Raw genomic sequence first — 17,792 nt, forward strand, 5'->3', positions numbered from 1 at the left:
CTCAATTCCTGTCAATTTTGCATTGAAAAGTAAAATGGCGCTCCTTCCCTTCCGAGCTCTGTCATGCGCCCAAACAGTGGTTTACCCCCACATATGTGGTATCAACGTACTCAGGAGAAATTGTACAACAACTTTTGGGGTTCATTTTCTCCTGTTACCATTGGGAAAATAAAACAAATTGGAGCATAAGTAAATTTTGTGTGAAAAAAAGTTAAATGTTCATTTTTATTTAAACATTCTAAAAATTCCTGTGAAACACCTGAAGGGTTAATAAACTTCTTGAATGTAGTTTTGAGCACCTTGAGGGGTGCAGTTTTTAGAATGGTGTCACACTTGGTTATTTTCTATCATATAGACCCCTCAAAATGACTTCAAATGTGAATTGTATCATACAATTATTAGGTTCTGTAGAAGGACGTAGATCTGGGGATTTATTATGATGGAATATAGGCTGAACTGGATGGACAAATGTCTTTTTTCGGCCTTACTAACTATGTTACTATGTTACTATGTGGTCCCTAAAACAAAAAGGTGTTGTAAAAATGAGAAATTGCTGGTCAACTTTTAACCCTTATAACTCCCTAACAAAAAAAAAAATTTGGTTCCAAAATTGTGCTGCTGTAAAGTAGAGATGTGGGAAATGTTACTTATTAAGTATTTTGTGTGACATATCTCTGTGATTTAAGGACATAAAAATTCAAAGTTGGAAAATTGCAAAATTTTCAAAATTTTCACCAAATTTCTGTTTTTTTCACAAATAAACACAAGTCATATCGAAGAAATGTTACCACTATCATGAAGTACAATATGTCACGAGAAAACAATGTTAGAATCACTGGGATCCATGGAAGCTCCAGAGTTATAACCTCATAAAGGGACAGTGGTCAGAATTGTAAAAATTGGCTCGGTCATTAACGTGCAAACCACCCTCGGGGGTGAAGGGGTTAAGGACCTTCCGTCTTCCTCTAGCTTTGTCTTTGGTACTGAACTGTATCATGACCGCTGGGTTTTTCTGTCTATCCAGTCCCCAATATGCTGAACTCAAGCACCCGGTAGACAACATACTGTTCGGAATTCATGGTCTCGGCAGCAGATGAACCTGTTTGTCCTCCTAGTTATAGAGTCCACTACCTCCAACATCTGTTTGGCCTTTGCTGCTCTCCTATCTCACTCCTACCTACAGCAGTCAATTTCCTGGTTGCTAGGAGCAATGTCCTGCTGTAGTGATCCCAGTCCTGGTCCCACTGTAGTGATCCCGCTCCTGGGCTTGCTGTAGTGATCCCGGTCCTGGGACAGCTGTAGTGATCCCGCTCCTGGGCCTGCTATAGTGATCCCGCTCCTGGGCCTGCTGTAGTGATCCCGCTCCTGGGCTTGCTGTAGTGATCCCGCTCCTGGGCTTGCTGTAGTGATCCCGCTCCTGGGCTTGCTGTAGTGATCCCGGTCCTGGGACAGCTGTAGTGATCCCGCTCCTGGACCTGCTGTAGTGATCCCGCTCCTGGGCCTGCTGTAGTGATCCCGCTCCTGGGCCTGCTGTAGTGATCCCGGTCCTGGGACAGCTGTAGTGATCCCGGTCCTGGGCCTGCTATAGTGATCCCGCTCCTGGGCCTGCTATAGTGATCCCGCTCCTGGGCCTGCTGTAGTGATCCCGCTCCTGGGCTTGCTGTAGTGATCCCGCTCCTGGGCTTGCTGTAGTGATCCCGCTCCTGGGCTTGCTGTAGTGATCCCGGTCCTGGGACAGCTGTAGTGATCCCGCTCCTGGGACAGCTGTAGTGATCCCGCTCCTGGACCTGCTGTAGTGATCCCGCTCCTGGGCCTGCTGTAGTGATCCCGCTCCTGGGCCTGCTGTAGTGATCCCGGTCCTGGGACAGCTGTAGTGATCCCGGTCCTGGGCCTGCTATAGTGATCCCGCTCCTGGGCCTGCTGTAGTGATCCCGGTCTTGGGACAGCTGTAGTGATCCCGGTCCTGGGACAGCTGTAGTGATCCCAGTCCCCCTACCCTTTCTTGTAACTGTCACCCAGCTGCCCACTTCTGGGTCCTGATCTTCCCCATCTCCACCCTCTGTAAGGCTTCTTTCACACTTCTGTTTTTACAATTTTACACAGATTGTAAAAAACAGGTGCACTGGGCCCGTCGAGGCTATGTGCACCTGTTGTGTATGCATCTTCACAGCGGTTTTCCGCTGCAAAAACACATACACAACACAACCCAGGTTAAAAATAATAATACAATTTTTTTTTGCAATATTCTGACCTTCCGGCGTCCCGCGCAGCGTTACCGATGCTCGCGATGCTCCCGTCAGCTGGCGTTCCCAGTAATGCATTGCGTGCAATGACCTCTGATGACATTCTCACGAGACCGTGACGTCATAGGGTAATTTTGCAATGCATTACTGGGAACGCCAGCTGCCGGGATCATCGCGAGCATCGGTAACGCTGCGCGGGACTCCGGAAGGTGAGAATATTGCGATTTTTTTTAATTTATTTATTTATTTTTTAACATTATATCTTGTTACTATTGATGCATAGGCGGCATCAATAGTAAAAAGAGAGAGAGCGAGTGAGAGAGAATTTCCCTGATTGGAAATTCATCCAGGCATGCTCAATTTCAAAAGACGGAACCTGTCACGGATTCCTCGTTTTGATAGTCAGCGACGGATCATGCGCCCATAGGCTTCCATTATAGCCAATGACGGGCAGCGCAGGATCCGTTGCTGAGAGATATTCCGACATACAGAAAAAACGTTCCTCTGTGCGTTTTCCGATGGATCCAGTGCACGACGGATGAAACGGATGGCCATCCGTCACAATCCGTCGCTAATACAAGTCTATGAGTAAAAACAGGATCCAGCAGAAACATTTGCTGGATCCTGTTTTTTCAAAAATCAATGGATTTCGACCGGAGCTCAAAGATGTAAGTGTGAAAGAGGCCTAACACTGGCGCCAGACAGAACTGCTCGGTGAGCTCTAAACTCCTCTCCAGGTTTGCAATGCTCCTGTGTGTTGTCAGCTGCACATTTAGATCCATTACCTGAATATTTTCTAGTGTTTTTATACTGACCGCATAGTACTCTGTTCTATTCTTTCTTTTTAGCTAGTATGGCCTCCTATGCTAAAATCTGATTTCATATCTGCGTATGTTATTTCCCTCTCCTCTCACAGTCAATATTTGTGGGGGGCTATCTATCCTTTGGGGATTTTCTCTGAGGCAAGATAGGTTTCCTGTTTCTGTCTTTAGGGGTAGTTAGTTCTTAGGCTGTGTCGAGGGGTCTAGGGAGTGTTAGGTTCCCCCCCACGGCTACTTCTAGTTGCGCTGCTAGGTTCAGGGTTTGCGGTCAGTACAGGGACCACCTTCTCCAGAGTACGTCTCATGCTGCTCCAAGGCCACCAGATCATAACAGTACAACTGGCCAACAATGAGTTAATTGCATCTCAGAAGAAGGGCGGGAAGCTTTTGAGCCATTTTTTTTTCCTTAGACTGTTTGGTATTTTCCTCCCTCTTTACCTCTGGGTGGCTACGGAGTCTAGTATTAACATGAATGCTCAGGAATTAGTTTCTCGGGTGGATCAGCTTGCTGCTAGGGTACAGGGTATTTCAGATTTCATTGTTCAAACTCCTGCCTTAGAACCTAAGATTCTCACTCCTGATTTATTTTTGGTGACAGATCCAAATAACTGTAAACTGTTTTTTTGCATTAAGACCCCGGTCTTCTGGTGATCCTATTCAGCAGGTTAAAATCATCATATCTCTGCTGCGTGGTGACTCACAGGATTGGGCATTTTCCCTGGAATCTGGCAATCCTGCTTTGCTTAATGTTGATTCGTTCTTTCAGGCATTGGGGTTTTTGTATGATGAGCCTAATTCTGTGGATCAGGCTGAGAAAATCTTGTTGGCCCTGTGTCAAGGTCAAGAAGCGGCAGAATTGTATTGCCAGAAATTTAGAAAATGGTCTGTACTGACTAAATGGAATGAGGATGCCTTGGTGGCAATTTTCAGAAAGGGTCTTTCTGAATCCGTTAAAGATGTTATGGTGGGGTTCCCCACACCTGCTGGTCTGAGTGATTCAATGTCTCTGGCCATTCAGATTGATCGGTGCTTGCGCGAGCGGAGAATTGTGCACACTGTGGCGTTGTCCTCTGAGCGGAGCCCTGAGCCTATGCAGTGTGATAGGATTTTGTCTAGAGCTGAACGTCAAACATTCAGGCGTCAGAATAGGTTGTGTTTTTACTGCGGCGATTCTGCTCATGTTATTTCTGATTGCCCTAAGCGTACTAAGAGAATCGCTAGTTCTGTTACCATCAGTACTATACAACCTAAATTTCTGTTATCTGTGACCTTGATCTGCTCATTATCATCATTTTCTGTCATGGCATTTGTGGATTCAGGCGCCGCTCTGAACTTAATGGACTTAGAATTTGCCAGACGTTGTGGTTTTCCCTTGCAGCCTTTGCAGAACCCTATTCCTTTGAGGGGCATTGATGCTACACCGTTGGCTAAAAATAAACCTCAGATTTGGACACAGCTGACCATGCGCATGGCGCCAGCCCATCAGGAAGATTGTCGTTTTCTGGTGTTGCATAATTTGCATGATGATATTGTGCTGGGTATTCCATGGTTGCAGCTACATAATCCGGTGTTAGATTGGAAATCCATGTCTGTGACTAGTTGGGGTTGTCAGGGGGTTCATGATCAGGTTCCTTTGATGTCAATCTCCTCTTCCCCCCTCTTCTGAAGTTCCTGAGTTTTTGTCTGACTTCCAGGATGTATTCGATGAGCCCAAATCCAGTTCCCTTCCACCGCATAGGGGCTATGATTGTGCTATTGACTTGATTCCAGGTTGTAAGTTTCCTAAGGGCCGACTTTTCAACCTGTCTGTGCCAGAACATGCCGCCATGCGGAGCTATATTAAGGAGTCTTTGGAGAAAGGGCATATTCGGCCATCTTCTTCACCGTTGGGAGCGGGGTTCTTTTTTGTTGCCAAGAAGGATGGCTCCTTGAGACCCTGTATTGATTATCGCCTCTTGAATAAGATCACAGTCAAATTTCAATACCCTTTGCCTTTGCTTACTGATTTGTTTGCTAGGATTAAGGGGGCTAGCTGGTTTACTAAGATTGACCTTCGAGGGGCATATAATCTTATTCGTATCAAGCAGAGTGACGAATGGAAAACTGCATTTAATACGCCCGAAGGCCATTTTGAATACCTTGTGATGCCATTCGGACTCTCTAATGCCCCATCTGTGTTCCAATCCTTCATGCATGATATCTTTCGGAGTTATCTTGATATATTAATGGTTGTATATTTGGATGATATTTTGATTTTTTCCAATGATTGGGAGTCTCATGTGAAACAGGTCAGGATGGTATTTCAGATCCTCAGTAATAATGCTTTGTTTGTGAAGGGGTCAAAGTGCCTCTTTGGAGTGCAGAAGGTTTCTTTTTTGGGTTGCATTTTTTCTCCCTCATCTATAGAAATGGTTAATGGTTAAGGTTCAGGCCATTCATGATTGGATTCAGCCCACATCTGTGAAGAACCTACAGAAATTCTTGGGCTTTGCTAATTTTTATCGTCGTTTCATTGCCAACTTCTCCAGTGTGGTTAAACCTCTAACCGATTTGACAAAGAAATGCACTGATGTGACGAATTGGTCCTCCGCGGCTGTTTCTGCCTTTCAGGAGCTTAAACACCGATTTACTTCTGCCCCTGTGTTGCATCAGCCAGATGTTTCTCTTCCATTTCAGGTTGAGGTTGACGCGTCTGAGATTGGGGCAGGGGCCGTTTTGTCTCAGAGGAATTCTGATGGTTCCTTGATGAAACCGTGTGCCTTCTTTTCTCGGAAGTTTTCGCCTGCGGAACGCAATTATGATGTCGGCAATCGGGAGTTGTTGGCTATGAAGTGGGCATTTGAGGAGTGGCGACATTGGCTTGAGGGGGCCAAGCACCGTATTGTGGTCCTGACCGATCATAAGAATCTGATTTACCTCGAGTCTGCCAAACGGCTGAATCCTAGACAGGCTCGATGGTCCCTGTTTTTTTCTCGTTTTGATTTTGTGGTCTCGTATCTTCCGGGTTCTAAGCATGTTAAGGCTGATGCCCTCTCTAGGAGTTTTTTGCCTGATTCTCCTGGGGTCCTTGAGCCGGTTGGCATTCTGAAGGAAGGGGTGATTCTTTCTGCCATTTCCCCTGATTTACGACAGGTTCTTCAGGAATTTCAGGCTAATAAACCTGACCGCTGTCCAGTGGGGAAACTGTTTGTTCCTGATAGATGGACTAGTAGAGTGATTTCTGAGGTTCATTGTTCTGTGTTGGCTGGCCATCCTGGGATTTTTGGTACCAGAGATTTGGTCAGTAGGTCCTTTTGGTGGCCTTCTTTGTCACGGGATGTGCGTTCTTTTGTGCAGTCCTGTGGGATTTGTGCGCGGGCTAAGCCTTGCTGTTCCCACGCTAGTGGGTTGCTTTTGCCATTGCCGGTCCCTGAGAGACCTTGGACGCATATTTCTATGGATTTTATTTCCAATCTTCCTGTTTCCCAAAGAATGTCGGTTATCTGGGTTGTCTGTGACCGATTTTCTAAGATGGTTCATTTGGTGTCTTTGCCTAAATTGCCTTCTTCTTCTAATTTGGTTCCATTGTTTTTTCAGCATGTGGTACGTTTGCATGGTATTCCGGAGAATATTGTGTCCGACAGAGGTTCCCAGTTTGTTTCTAGGTTTTGGCGGGCCTTTTGTGCCAAGCTGGGCATTGATTTGTCTTTTTCTTCTGCATTTCATCCTCAGACAAATGGCCAGACTGAGCAAACTAATCAGACCTTGGAGACCTATTTGAGATGCTTTGTGTCTGCTGATCAGGATGATTGGGTGGCTTTTTTGCCATTGGCCGAGTTTGCCCTTAATAATCGGGCTAGTTCGGCTACTTTGGTTTCGCCTTTTTTTTGTAATTTTGGTTTTCATCCTCGTTTTTTCTTCTGGGCAGGTTGAGCCTTCTGACCTTCCTGGTGTAGATTCTGTGGTCGACAGGTTGCAGCAGATTTGGGCTTATGTGTTGGACAATTTGGTGCTGTCTCAGGAGGAGGCTCAGCGTTTTGCTAACCGTCGTCGGTGTGTTGGTTCCCAGCTTCGGGTTGGTGATCTGGTTTGGTTATCTTCTCGTCATGTTCCTATGAAGGTTTCTTCCCCTAAGTTTAAGCCTCGATTTATTGGTCCTTATAGGATTTCTGAGATTATTAATCCGGTGTCCTTTCGCCTGGCGCTTCCGGACTCTTTTGCTATTCATAATGTCTTCCATAGATCTTTGTTGCGGAAATATGTGGAGCCCGTTGTTCCCTCTGTTGATCCTCCGGCTCCTGTATTGGTCGATGGGGAGTTGGAATATGTTGTTGAGAAGATTTTGGATTCCCGTTTTTCGAGGCGGAAGCTTCAGTACCTTGTCAAGTGGAAGGGTTATGGCCAGGAGGATAATTCTTGGGTTTCTGCCTCTGATGTCCATGCTGCTGATTTGGTTCGTGCCTTTCATCGGGCTCATCCTAATCGGCCTGGGGGCTCTGGTGAGGGTTCGGTGACCCCTCCTCAAGGGGGGGGGTACTGTTGTGAGTTCAGCTTTTGGGCTCCCTCCGGTGGTTGTAGAGGGTAATGCAGTTGTGCCTGGACTGCAGGAGTGGACAGGTGTATCTGCTAATTGCAAAACTGACTGGGGTATATAGCTTTGCAGGATTCTTTAGTCAGTGCCAGTTGTCCATTGTTCTTGAAGGATTCACTTCCCTGCTTGTCTCTCCAGTTTGCTGTGTTTTTCTACAAAGATAAGTCCTGGCTTTGTTTTTGCTGTCCACCTGCAGTGGACCTTATAGTTCTGTGCATTTTCATGTTTTTGTCTTGTCCAGCTTGGTCTGTGAAGGATTTTTTGCAGCCTAGCTATTTCTCTGGAGATGCATGTCTTTAGTCAGATGTGGTGATCCGTATTTTCTGCGGTGGATATTTTCTAGTGTTTTTATACTGACCGCATAGTACTCTGTTATATTCTTTCTTTTTAGCTAGTATGGCCTCCTATGCTAAAATCTGATTTCATATCTGCGTATGTTATTTTCCCTCTCCTCTCACAGTCAATATTTGTGGGGGGCTATCTATCCTTTGGGGATTTTCTCTGAGGCAAGATAGGTTTCCTGTTTCTGTCTTTAGGGGTAGTTAGATCTTAGGCTGTGCCGAGGGGTCTAGGGAGTGTTAGGTACCCCCCACGGCTACTTCTAGTTGCGCTGCTAGGTTCAGGGTTTGCGGTCAGTACAGGGACCACCTTCTCCAGAGTACGTCTCATGCTGCTCCAAGGCCACCAGATCATAACAGATGGGTGAGGATACAGGAGGAGAGAGGACCCTGCCTACGAGGGCTCACAATCTACAAGGGATGGGTGAGGATACAGTAGGAGAGAGGACCCTGCCCGCGAGGGCTCACAATCTACAAGGGATGGGTGAGGATACAGGAGGAGAGAGGACCCTGCCCGCGAAGGCTCACAATCTACAAGGGATGTGTGAGGATATAGGAGGAGAGAGGACCCTGCCCGCGAGAGCTCACAATCTACAAGGGATGGGTGAGAATACAGGAGGAGAGAGGACCCTGCCCGCAAGGGCTCACAGTCTACAAGGGATGGGTGAGAATACAGGAAGAGAGAGGACCTTGCCCGCGAGGGCTCACAATCTACAAGGGATGTGTGAGGATACAGGAGGAGAGAGGACCCTGCCCGCGAGGGCTCACAATCTACAAGGGATGGGTGAGAATACAGGAGGAGAGAGGACCCTGCCCGCGAGGGCTCACAATCTACAAGGGATAGGTGAGGATACAGGAGGAGAGAGGACCCTGCCCGCGAGGGCTCACAATCTACAAGGGATGGGTGAGGACACAGGAAGAGAGAGGACCCTGCCCGCGAGGGCTCACAATCTACAAGGGATGGGTGAGGATACAGGAGGAGAGAGGACCCTGCCCACGAGGGCTCACAATCTACAAGGGATGGGTGAGAATACAGGAAGAGAGAGGACCCTGCCCGCGAGGGCTCACAATCTACAAGGGATGGGTGAGAATACAGGAGGAGAGAGGACCCTGCCTGCGAGGGCTCACAATCTACAAGGGATGGGTGAGGATACAGGAGGAGAGAGGACCCTGCCCGAGAGGGCTCACAATCTACAAGGGATGGGTGTGGATACAAGAGGAGAGAGGACCCTGTCCGCGAGGGCTCACAATCTACAAGCGATGGGTGAGGATACAGGAGGAGAGAGGACCCTGCCCGCGAGGGCTCACAATCTACAAGGGATGGGTGTGGATACAAGAGGAGAGAGGACCCTGCCCGCGAGGGCTCACAATCTACAAGCGATGGGTGAGGATACAGGAGGAGAGAGGACCCTGCCCACGAGGGCTCACAATCTACAAGGGATGGGTGAGGATACAGGAGGAGAGAGGACCCTGCCCGCGAGGGCTCACAATCTACAAGGGATGGGTGAGCATACAGGAGGAGAGAGGATCCTGCCCGCGAGGGCTCACAATCTACAAGCGATGGGTGAGGATACAGGAGGAGAGAGGACCCTGCCCGCGAGGGCTCACAGTCTACAAGGGATGGATGAGGATACAGTAGGTGAGAGGACCCTGCCCGCGAGGGCTCACAATCTACAAGGGATGGGTGAGGATACAGGAGGAGAGAGGACCCTGCCCACGAGGGCTCACAGTCTCTTATGTTACACTAGATTGTGGCCCGATTCTAACGCATCGGGTATTCTAGAATATGCATGTCCCCGTAGTATATGGACAATGATGATTCCAGAATTCGCAGCAGACTGTGCCCGTCGCTGATTGGTCGAGGCAACCTTTATGACATCATCGTCGCCATGGCAACCATTATGACATCTACGTCGATACTGTGCCCGTCGCTGATTGGTCGAGGCGAATTCACGGCAGACTGTGCCCGTCGCTGATTGGTCGAGGCAACCTTTATGACATCATCGTCGCCATGCTGTGCCCGTCGCTGATTGGTCGAGGCCTAGCGGCCTCGACCAATCAGACGCAGGATTTCCAGGACAGACAGACGGAAAAACCCTTAGACAATTATATATATACACTATGCACTGACCTGCAGTGCAGACTCCACTCAGCGCATCTGGAATTTGTAGTCCTCCAAACAGCAAACAGAGGTGTAGTGGCTTGAAGCTTCTCGAACACTTGCTCACATGGACCAATCACAAGATCCCTTTTTTTTTCTTTTTTTTTCCAGAACAAGCCTTAACCCACGAACAAACAAATTTAGATAACAAATGCAACTATGACAGTTATTACACCACCATCTACAATCTATTACTCCCTGTTATCAGCCATTAATGGAGAGGAGAATTGGGGGCGTCCTGCTGTGTGTCCCACTCACCCTGGGGCTGCTGTTTGTCCACAGTCTGGAGATCTATGATCACAGTTGCATTTTTCATACGTTGCAGGAAACGAGCGATGATCCTCAATAATGTATTTGCCTTCGTTGGGGGAAGCCTAATGGGACTGTCACAGCTCTGCCGATCCTACGAGATGATGATCACAGGACGGTTCCTGATAGGGGCCTTCTCAGGTAGGGAGTACGTCCACAGTTGTAGACTACTACTCCAATCATCCTCATGTCACACAGTCAGAGGAGAAAAATAAAAGAAGTATAATTGCCCAGTACATACCTCCGTGTAATATAGACACTCCCCCGTGTAAAATCACGTGTACTACACACCTTCCCCCATGTAATATCACACGTGTAATACAGACACTCCCCCCGTGTAATATCACATATGTAATACAGACACTCCCCTGTGTAATATCACATGTATAATACAGACATTCCCCCCGTGTAATATCACATATGTAATACAGACACTCCCCCTGTGTAATATCACATATGTAATACAGACACTCCCCCCGTGTAATATCACATATGTAATACAGACACTCCCCTGTGTAATATCACATATGTAATACAGACACTCCCCTGTGTAATATCACATGTATAATACAGACACTCCCCTGTGTAATATCACACGTGTAATACAGACACTCCCCTGTGTAATATCACATGCATAATACAGACATTCCCCCCGTGTAATATCACATGTATAATACAGACACTCCCCATGTGTAATATCACACGTGTAATACAGACACTCCCCCATGTAATATCACACATGTAATACAGACACTCCCCTGTGTAATATCACATGTATAATACAGACACTCCCCCTGTGTAAAATCACGTGTACTACACACCTTCCCCCATGTAAAATCACACGTGTAATACAGACACTCCCCCCGTGTAATATCACACGTATAATATAGATACTCCCCCATGTAATATCAAATGTATAATACAGACACTCCCCCATGTAATATCACACATGTAATACAGACACTCCCCTATGTAATATCACACGTATAATACAGATACTCCCCCATGTAATATCACATGTATAATACAGACACTCCCCTGTGTAATATCACATGTGTACTACACACCTTCCCCCCATGTAATATCACACATGTATAATACAGACACTCCCCTGTGTATTAAGACACGTCTAATAGAGACACTCCCCCATGTAATATCACACGTGTAATACAGACACTCCCCTGTGTAATATCACACGGATAATACAGATCCTCCCCCATGTATTATAACATGTAATACAGACACACCCCTGTGTAGTATTACACGTGTAATACAGACACTTCACTGTGTAATAAGACACATCTAATAGAGACACTCCCCCATGTAATATCACACGTGTAATACAGACACTTCCCTGTGTAATACAGACACTCCCTCACTTCTCCAGTGTAATATCACACATGTAATACAAACACTCCCCCAGTGTAATATCACACATGTAATACCGACACTACCGCATGTAATATGACACATGAAACACAGACTCTCCCCGTGAAATATCACACTTGTAATACAAATACTACCCAGTGTAATATCACATGTGAAATACACACTCCTCCCGTGTAATACCACACGTGTAATACAGACCCGCCCCATGTAATATTACATGTGTAATACAGACCCCTGTCAGGAATCCCTAACCGCTGCCACCAATTTGTCACAATTCACACTGTGACCGTCACCCCTACGTCACGGATCGGGGTGACTTTGGGCCAACAGACGGCTATCACATGTGCAGGGGGCTTATCTTAGTTATCCCTCCACTGCTAACAATTTGATGAAAAAGCACACACAAGGCTATTGACCTCTTAGTTTACAGCAGGGGCTTATTGTAGGTATCACACTGCTCTGCAATATACCACGAACTGCAGGGATTTATGTATATCCCGCTTACAGTTCCACTTAAAACTTGCAGCTCTCTGGCGCCCCCCTTAGTCTCAGGTCAGATGTGGTACTGCACCCTGGGGTAATTAGTCGCCAGAAAGGCTGCCTGCTATGTACTGGCTATTGGGCACCCTGCAGCGACGCGATAAACTACTCCCACTCAGGCAGGAATAATAATTATCAACGCCGCAGTCGCTACAACATCACCCCAAAAGCCTGCACGGTATTGCTGCCACCAGCTCCGATTAAACGGGTTCGAAGCTAACCCAACACAGTAGCGTAATTCCCTTCAGGAGACTTAGGGTACGTTTAGAACAGGAGAGCGAAGTAGTATTAAATAATATACCCCATCAAAAGTTTCAGGCAGTGTTTTATCAAAATATTTTACAAATGATGTTACAAACTAGAACTAGAGAGAGTACAAAGGAGGGCAACAAAATTAATAAAGGGGATGGGAGAACTACAATACCCAGATAGATTAGCGAAATTAGGATTATTTAGTCTAGAAAAAAGACGACTGAGGGGCGATCTAATAACCATATATAAGTATATAAGGGGACAATACAAATATCTCGCTGAGGATCTGTTTATACCAAGGAAGGTGACGGGCACAAGGGGGCATTCTTTGCGTCTGGAGGAGAGAAGGTTTTTCCACCAACATAGAAGAGAATTCTTTACTGTTAGGGCAGTGAGAATCTGGAATTGCTTGCCTGAGGAGGTGGTGATGGCGAACTCAGTCGAGGGGTTCAAGAGAGGCCTGGATGTCTTCCTGGAGCAGAACAATATTGTATCATACAATTAGGTTCTGTAGAAGGACGTAGATCTGGGGATTTATTATGATGGAATATAGGCTGAACTGGATGGACAAATGTCTTTTTTCGGCCTTACTAACTATGTTACTATGTTACTATGTTACAAATGAGACAATTGCAAATATGTAGAAGGTAATTATAATATAAAGGAATTGCAGGAGAAAAGATAACACTCACATGTTCAAAGCATTGCAGGCAACCAGGCTAGTGGAGTTTCCATACGTCCCAGTTCATGGGACGTGCTCAGGGCTCTCCAGGAAAAAGACAAGAAGACTGAGCTGGGGATCTGGGCAGACAGTTATAGCTTCAGTCTGTAACATCCCAGAAAGGGGTTGGATCACCTCGTCCCTCCTACCTCTTCAGTTAACTAATTTTACCCTAACCTATATCTAATTTCTATAACTCCGCTACAACACATGTCATAGTCATAACAAACCCAGCATTCATCTCGGATTAACGTGAGCATTCTAATGAGATCAAATATGTCCTATCTGGGATACATATTTACAGAGAAATACCTACTTCTTTACCAGATAAAGTTAGAAGCCCGTGTTTAGAGGGATGGGCAGATCCACCGAGGGAGATTAAGAATATATATTTTCGTGTTCTTAACGTAAACGGTTTGTGTAATATCTTACAAAAACAAAACAAAGAACTTCCATGAATTCTAGAGACTTAGAATCCAGGTCTAGCCGGTCACTTTCCGCTGCAGGGATGTTGTAAATACCTTTGCTCTCCGAGCTAGAGGTAATAAACTCCTCTTCCCCCATACCTTAGAAAGGAAAGCTCTTGGCTGAGTGAAAGGGAAGGGGGGCTTTTTAGCCCACAGCCTGCTAGCAAGAGAAACTACTTATATGATATTTCATACCATATCGTGACAGTGTAATATCACACGCATAATACCCCCTATATTTATATATATATATATATATTTATATATTATTTATATATTCTATATATATATATATATACACGCATAAAACTCCCTCGTGTAATATCACACATGTAATACAGACCACCCCTTGTAATATCACATGTATAATACAGATATTCTCCCCATTTAATATCATACGTGTAATGCAGACACTCCTCCAGCGTAATATCTCACCTCTAATACAGACACTCCCCCAGTGTAATGTCACACATGTAATAGAGACACTCCCCTGTTATGCGAGGCAATTCAGTATCACAATGGACATGGAGGTCAGAGCACATACAGTGATCTGACAATAACCCAAAATAATAGAACGAGCTCTGAGACGTGGGAACTCTGCAGACCGCAATCCCTGATCCTCTCCAAACACAACTAGAGGCAGCCGTGGATTGCGCCTAAAGCTACCTATGCAACTCGGCACAGCCTGAGAAACTAACTAGCCTGAAGATAGAAAAAATAAGCCTACCTTGCCTGAGAGAAATACCCCAAAGGAAAAGGCAGCCCCCCACATATAATGACTGTGAGTAAGATGAAAAGACAAACGTAGGGATGAAATAGATTCAGCAAAGTGAGGCCCGATATTCTAGACAGAACGAGGATAGGAAAGATAACTTTGCGGTCTACACAAAACCCTAAAGAAAACCACGCAAAGGGGCAAAAAGACCCTCCGTACCGAACTAACGGCACGGAGGTACACCCTTTGCGTCCCAGAGCTTCCAGCAAAACAAATAGACAAGCTGGACAGAAAAAATAGCAACAAATAGCAAAGAAGCACTTAGCTATGCAGAGCAGCAGGCCACAGGAATGATCCAGAGAAACACAAGTCCAACACTGGAACATTGACAGGAAGCATGAATCAAAGCATTAGGTGGGGTTAAGTAGAGAAGCACCTAACGACCTCACCAGATCACCTGAGGAAGGAAACTCAGAAGCAGCAGTACCAGTTTCCTCCACAAACGGAAGCTCCCAGAGAGAATCAGCCGAAGTACCACTTGTGACCACAGGAGGGAGCTCCGCCACAGAACTCACAACAGTACCCTCCCCTTGAGGAGGGGTCACCGAACCCTCACCAGAGCCCCCAGGCCGACCAGGATGAGCCACATGAAAGGCACGAACAAGATTGGGAGCATGGACATCAGAGGCAAAAGCCCAGGAATTATCCTCCTGAGCATAACCCTTCCATTTAACCAGATACTGGAGTTTCCGTCTTGAAACACGAGAATCCAAAATCTTCTCCACAATATACTCGAATTCCCCCTCCACCAAAACCAGGGCAGGAGGCTCAACAGATGGAACCATAGGTGCCACGTATCTCCGCAACAATGACCTATGGAATACGTTATGTATGAAAAAAGAATCTGGGAGGGTCAGACGAAAAGACACAGGATTAATAACCTCAGAAATCCTATAAGGACCAATGAAACGAGGTTTAAACTTCGGAGAGGAAACCTTCATAGGAATATGACGAGAAGATAACCAAACCAGATCCCCAACACGAAGTCGGGGACCCACACGGCGTCTGCGATTAGCGAAACGTTGAGCCTTCTCCTGGGACAAGGTCAAATTGTCCACTACATGAGTCCAAATCTGCTGCAACCTGTCCACCACAGTATCCACACCAGGACAGTCCGAAGACTCAACCTGTCCTGAAGAGAAACGAGGATGAACCCAGAATTGTAGAAAAATGGCGAAACCAAGGTAGCCGAGCTGGCCCGATTATTAAGGGCGAACTCAGCCAAAGGCAAAAAGGACACCCAGTCATCCTGATCGGCAGAAACAAAGCATCTCAGATAGGTTTCCAAGGTCTGATTGGTTCGTTCGGTCTGGCCATTAGTCTGAGGATGAAAAGCCGAGGAAAAAGACAAGTCAATGCCCATCCTACCACAAAAGGCTCGCCAAAACCTCGAAACAAACTGGGAACCTCTGTCAGAAACGATATTCTCTGGAATGCCATGCAAACGAACCACATGCTGGAAGAACAATGGCACCAAATCAGAGGAGGAAGGCAACTTGGACAAGGGTACCAGATGGACCATCTTAGAAAAGCGATCACAGACCACCCATATGACTGACATCTTTTGAGAGACGGGAAGATCTGAAATAAAATCCATAGAGATATGTGTCCAAGGTCTCTTCGGGACTGGCAAGGGCAAAAGCAACCCACTGGCACGAGAACAGCAGGGCTTAGCCCTAGCACAAATCCCACAGGACTGCACAAAAGAACGCACATCCCGCGACAGAGACGGCCACCAAAAGGATCTAGCCACTAACTCTCTGGTACCAAAGATTCCAGGATGACCAGCCAACACCGAACAATGAACCTCAGAGATCACTTTATTTGTCCACCTATCCGGGACAAACAGTTTCTCCGCTGGACAACGATCAGGTTTATTAGCCTGAAATTTTTGCAGCACCCGCCGCAAATCAGGGGAGATGGCAGACACAATTACTCCTTCCTTGAGGATACCCGCCGGCTCAGATAAACCCGGAGAGTCGGGCACAAAACTCCTAGACAGAGCATCCGCCTTCACATTTTTAGAGCCCGGAAGGTACGAAACCACAAAGTCAAAACGGGAGAAAAACAGCGACCAACGAGCCTGTCTAGGATTCAACCGTTTGGCAGACTCGAGATAAGTCTGGTTCTTATGATCAGTCAATACCACCACGCGATGCTTAGCTCCTTCAAGCCAATGGCGCCACTCCTCGAATGCCCACTTCATGGCCAGCAACTCTCGGTTGCCCACATCATAATTCCGCTCAGCAGGCGAAAACTTCCTGGAAAAAAAAGCGCATGGTTTCATCACTGAACAATCAGAACCTCTCTGCGACAAAACAGCCCCTGCTCCAATCTCAGAAGCATCAACCTCGACCTGGAACGGAAGAGAAACATCAGGTTGACACAACACAGGGGCAGAAGAAAAACAACGCTTCAACTCTTGAAAAGCTTCCACAGCAGCAGAAGACCAATTGACCAAATCAGCACCCTTCTTGGTCAAATCGGTCAATGGTTTGGCAATACTAGAAAAATTGCAGATGAAGCGACGATAAAAATTAGCAAAGCCCAGGAACTTTTGCAGACTTTTCAGAGATGTCGGCTGAGTCCAATCATGGATGGCTTGGACCTTAACAGGATCCATCTCGATAGTAGAAGGGGAAAAGATGAACCCCAAAAATGAAACCTTCTGCACACCAAAGAGACACTTTGATCCCTTCACAAAGAGTTAGCACGCAGGACCTGAAAAACCGTTCTGACCTGTTTCACATGAGACTCCCAATCATCCGAGAAGATCAAAATGTCATCCAAGTACACAATCAGGAATTTATCCAGGTACTCTCGGAAGATGTCATGCATAAAAGACTGAAACACAGATGGAGCATTGGCAAGTCCGAATGGCATCACTAGATACTCAAAATGACCCTCGGGCGTATTAAATGCAGTTTTCCATTCATCGCCTTGCCTGATTCGCACCAGATTATACGCACCACGAAGATCAATCTTGGTGAACCAACTAGCCCCCTTAATCCGAGCAAACAAATCAGATAACAAAGGCAAGGGGTACTGAAATTTAACAGTGATCTTATTAAGAAGGCGATAATCTATACAAGGTCTCAGCGAACCATCCTTTTTGGCTACAAAAAAGAACCCTGCTCCTAATGGCGACGATGACGGGCGAATATGCCCCTTCTCCAGGGATTCCTTCACATAACTGCGCATAGCGG

The 17,792-nt window shown here is 46.4% G+C and overlaps 1 protein-coding gene across 1 annotated transcript in view; it reads left to right on the forward strand.

Annotated features, from left to right (window-relative positions):
- Positions 1-17,792, forward strand: part of SLC2A4 (solute carrier family 2 member 4) — a 241,825-nt gene that overhangs the window by 165,833 nt on the left and 58,200 nt on the right. The window contains exon 4 of the mRNA XM_069767638.1: positions 10,459-10,583. Coding sequence (XP_069623739.1) covers positions 10,459-10,583 — 125 coding nt within the window. The remainder of the gene's footprint in view (positions 1-10,458; positions 10,584-17,792) is intronic.

The sequence above is a fragment of the Ranitomeya imitator genome, chromosome 4 (assembly GCF_032444005.1).
Source record: "Ranitomeya imitator isolate aRanImi1 chromosome 4, aRanImi1.pri, whole genome shotgun sequence".
NCBI classification, from domain to species: domain Eukaryota; kingdom Metazoa; phylum Chordata; class Amphibia; order Anura; family Dendrobatidae; genus Ranitomeya; species Ranitomeya imitator.